We start from the raw sequence: 2,532 nt of genomic DNA, 5'->3' as shown, positions 1-2,532 counted from the left end.
TGCTATTTTGAAATAATTTCTTCAACTTATTTTTCTTAAAACAAAGAACAGTAAATAAAGAAGCAAACCAACCAATTGTCTCTTCTAGATACAACCTTTGTACTCAGTTGCTGCTTGACATAGGTTGTTAAGCCATAAAAAATTTTGCATGTGGAGGATATGAAACAAAATAATTTTTTTAGGTTCTATATATATACATTTCAATTACTAAAAAATCATAAATTACTACATCAGTACCATAGAATTCAACTATAATTTATCTTAGTAACTGCTATGTATTTTAGTCTAAAAAAATATGAAATTTCGAGCAAACTAAAGACACACCCTACCTCCTTAAAATCTTGGTTTTAAAGAAAGAATTTAAAATAGTTGAGAAAGCCACTAGGGGGATGTTCTCCACTTTTTTTTTACCATGCAAGTTGGAGGGGATAACACCTTGAATACAAAAATAACTACAGCCATAGGGCAGTCTGATTTAATTATATGTATCACTGTAAGCTGTAATTTTAATCTTTTAATGTAGATTTTTGCTGGAGGGTGCATGCCCTAAAGATCTAGAACGTTATTGAAAGTTGATAATTCTGAAGCTTTGTGTACTATGTAGAAACAAGGGTGTGATTTGAATTTGGTAATCAGTGTTGCTTAATGTCAGGTAAGTGACAGAAAAGTTAGTAAGTGCTAGAAGAGTGACTTATCACAGCTCTTGCTATTTAGTTACTAAGTGAGTTAGGGTGTTTATCAATGTAAGATAAGTAAGTTGGGTATGTGTACCATTAGTCTGTGAATTTTTGTTGAAATATTGTATTTGAAGTCAGGCCTACTTTAATTTCAGAATTTATGTTGAAATATGCAATGTGGTTTTAACAAACATTTGTTGGTGAAATAAGTTCATTATTGTTACATGGACTGGACTTGGAAATATTTTTACTAAATAATCCAAAAAAAAACTTGCAAAATAATAGAACATGTTTCTTCAATAAGTTGTGTTTTGGGATGTTGAAAATGGTATTGGGCCTAATACTGCTGTGAAAATTTAGTAATAGTTAGTGTTGTTCCATTTTTCAACTTTCTATTCATACATTAATGTCTTTACAGTTAACAAATAAGCCTGTTCATTAACTGTCTAATATAAGGGCTAGTACATATACCAATAGGGCAAACAAACATAAGTCTTAAGTATTAATAGTTGTTTAATAAAATTTGCCCCAAGTTATGTATTGTATATAACTTGAAATTAATTGTAATAGAATAGCAAACTTCTAAGAACTCGCTTAGCTTTCCCTTGTCTTCACTCACTAACACCCATGGACAGTGCTTTTATATTCAATGTTAAGCTATGTAAACAATGAGAAGTCCACTTACTAGGATAGTTTTAATGATTGCAGAGAAAAACAACAACAGTAATAAGTGATCTGACAGTAATGACATTAGTGATAATGGAAAGTGTTTGTTAAAAAATAGTGAACACTAAAAATGGCACTGTTTGCTTTCAAAAGGAAGAATGTGCAAAAAATGTTTATAGTTTTTGAAGCAAATATTTTTTTTAATTGGCATTATTACAGGCATCATTTTTATTATTCATTATTACCTACATATATATTTTTTGTGTGTGTAAATTCAGCAGCCTAAATGAAATTTGTTTGTACGTAATATATAACAATTTATTTTGTGTTTTAAATATAGTCCTACATTTGTCCTTCATATGCAGGTGATTAGTTTTTTCTGATTGAACAAAGATCATGTCAAGTAAGAAAAGTCGAGCTAGAGCTGCAGCTTCTAGTAGCAGTGAGTCTGATTCAGAGCCTGTTGATGTACGTATTGAAGAAGGTTATTTTTATACTAGTAGCAATTTTTAAAAGTTAGATTTACTTGTTACGGACCAGTGTTTAATAATCTTTTTTTTTTTAAAGGAGTAGATATTTTTGATAAAAGTGCATCATAAAATTATGAATATTACTCTAATCAAAGTTAGTGGACAGAAATATATTTGATGGTTACAAGATGAGTAAAAAACTATAGGAATGTGTATGCCTGTAAAATTTTCACGAATGATTTTGTTACAGCATATTAGCAAAAATGAAAATGTTCATCTGTTGGTGATATAGCTTTAAAAAACAGCTGAATTATTTTACACAGTGTTGTTTTACATAGATTTCATTCCTGATGCTCGTATGCAAGGGGAGGGGATGTATATAGTGTAAATATCAGAAATTTATACAATAGTTTAAATGATTTATATTATTGTGTTAAGTGTAATATTTGTACAGTATAGTAATGTTATTTACAACCAATGCTGTGTCAGTGTGTGAGTTAAGAGAGGAGTGTCATACCACATCTGGAAAAAAGTCCTATTCACCTACCCATCTTATCTCACGGTCAGTGAGGGTCGCCCCAAACCCAACTGACCTTCCGCTCTCTCCTCACTTGACACACCACCAGGTCTACACAGAGGTCGTTATATGACTTTGTGGTGTTTATTTCATAAGGTAAAAAAAATTTTTGTGCATGAGGTGGAGAGTTTTCACCTCAATT

At 30.8% G+C, this 2,532-nt stretch overlaps 1 protein-coding gene and 1 long non-coding RNA gene across 5 annotated transcripts in view; one reads left to right on the top strand and one right to left on the bottom strand.

The window, feature by feature from the left end:
• The window catches only part of LOC111085602, an 18,444-nt gene that overhangs the window by 585 nt on the left and 15,327 nt on the right, over positions 1 to 2,532 (bottom strand). The window lies entirely within an intron of this gene.
• Positions 1 to 2,532, top strand: part of LOC106458673 (activated RNA polymerase II transcriptional coactivator p15-like) — a 15,731-nt gene that overhangs the window by 3,915 nt on the left and 9,284 nt on the right. For all 4 annotated transcript variants that reach the window (XM_013918206.2, XM_022384932.1, XM_013918203.2 and 1 more), the window contains exon 2: positions 1,709 to 1,811. In XM_013918206.2, the coding sequence (XP_013773660.1) occupies positions 1,740 to 1,811 (72 nt within the window). In that variant the 5' untranslated portion in view covers positions 1,709 to 1,739. The remainder of the gene's footprint in view (positions 1 to 1,708; positions 1,812 to 2,532) is intronic.

This window comes from Limulus polyphemus, unplaced genomic scaffold (assembly GCF_000517525.1).
Source record: "Limulus polyphemus unplaced genomic scaffold, Limulus_polyphemus-2.1.2 Scaffold499, whole genome shotgun sequence".
NCBI lineage: Eukaryota > Metazoa > Arthropoda > Merostomata > Xiphosura > Limulidae > Limulus > Limulus polyphemus.
Note: the sequence above shows the minus strand (reverse complement) of the source record. Positions and strands in the feature narration are given on the sequence as shown.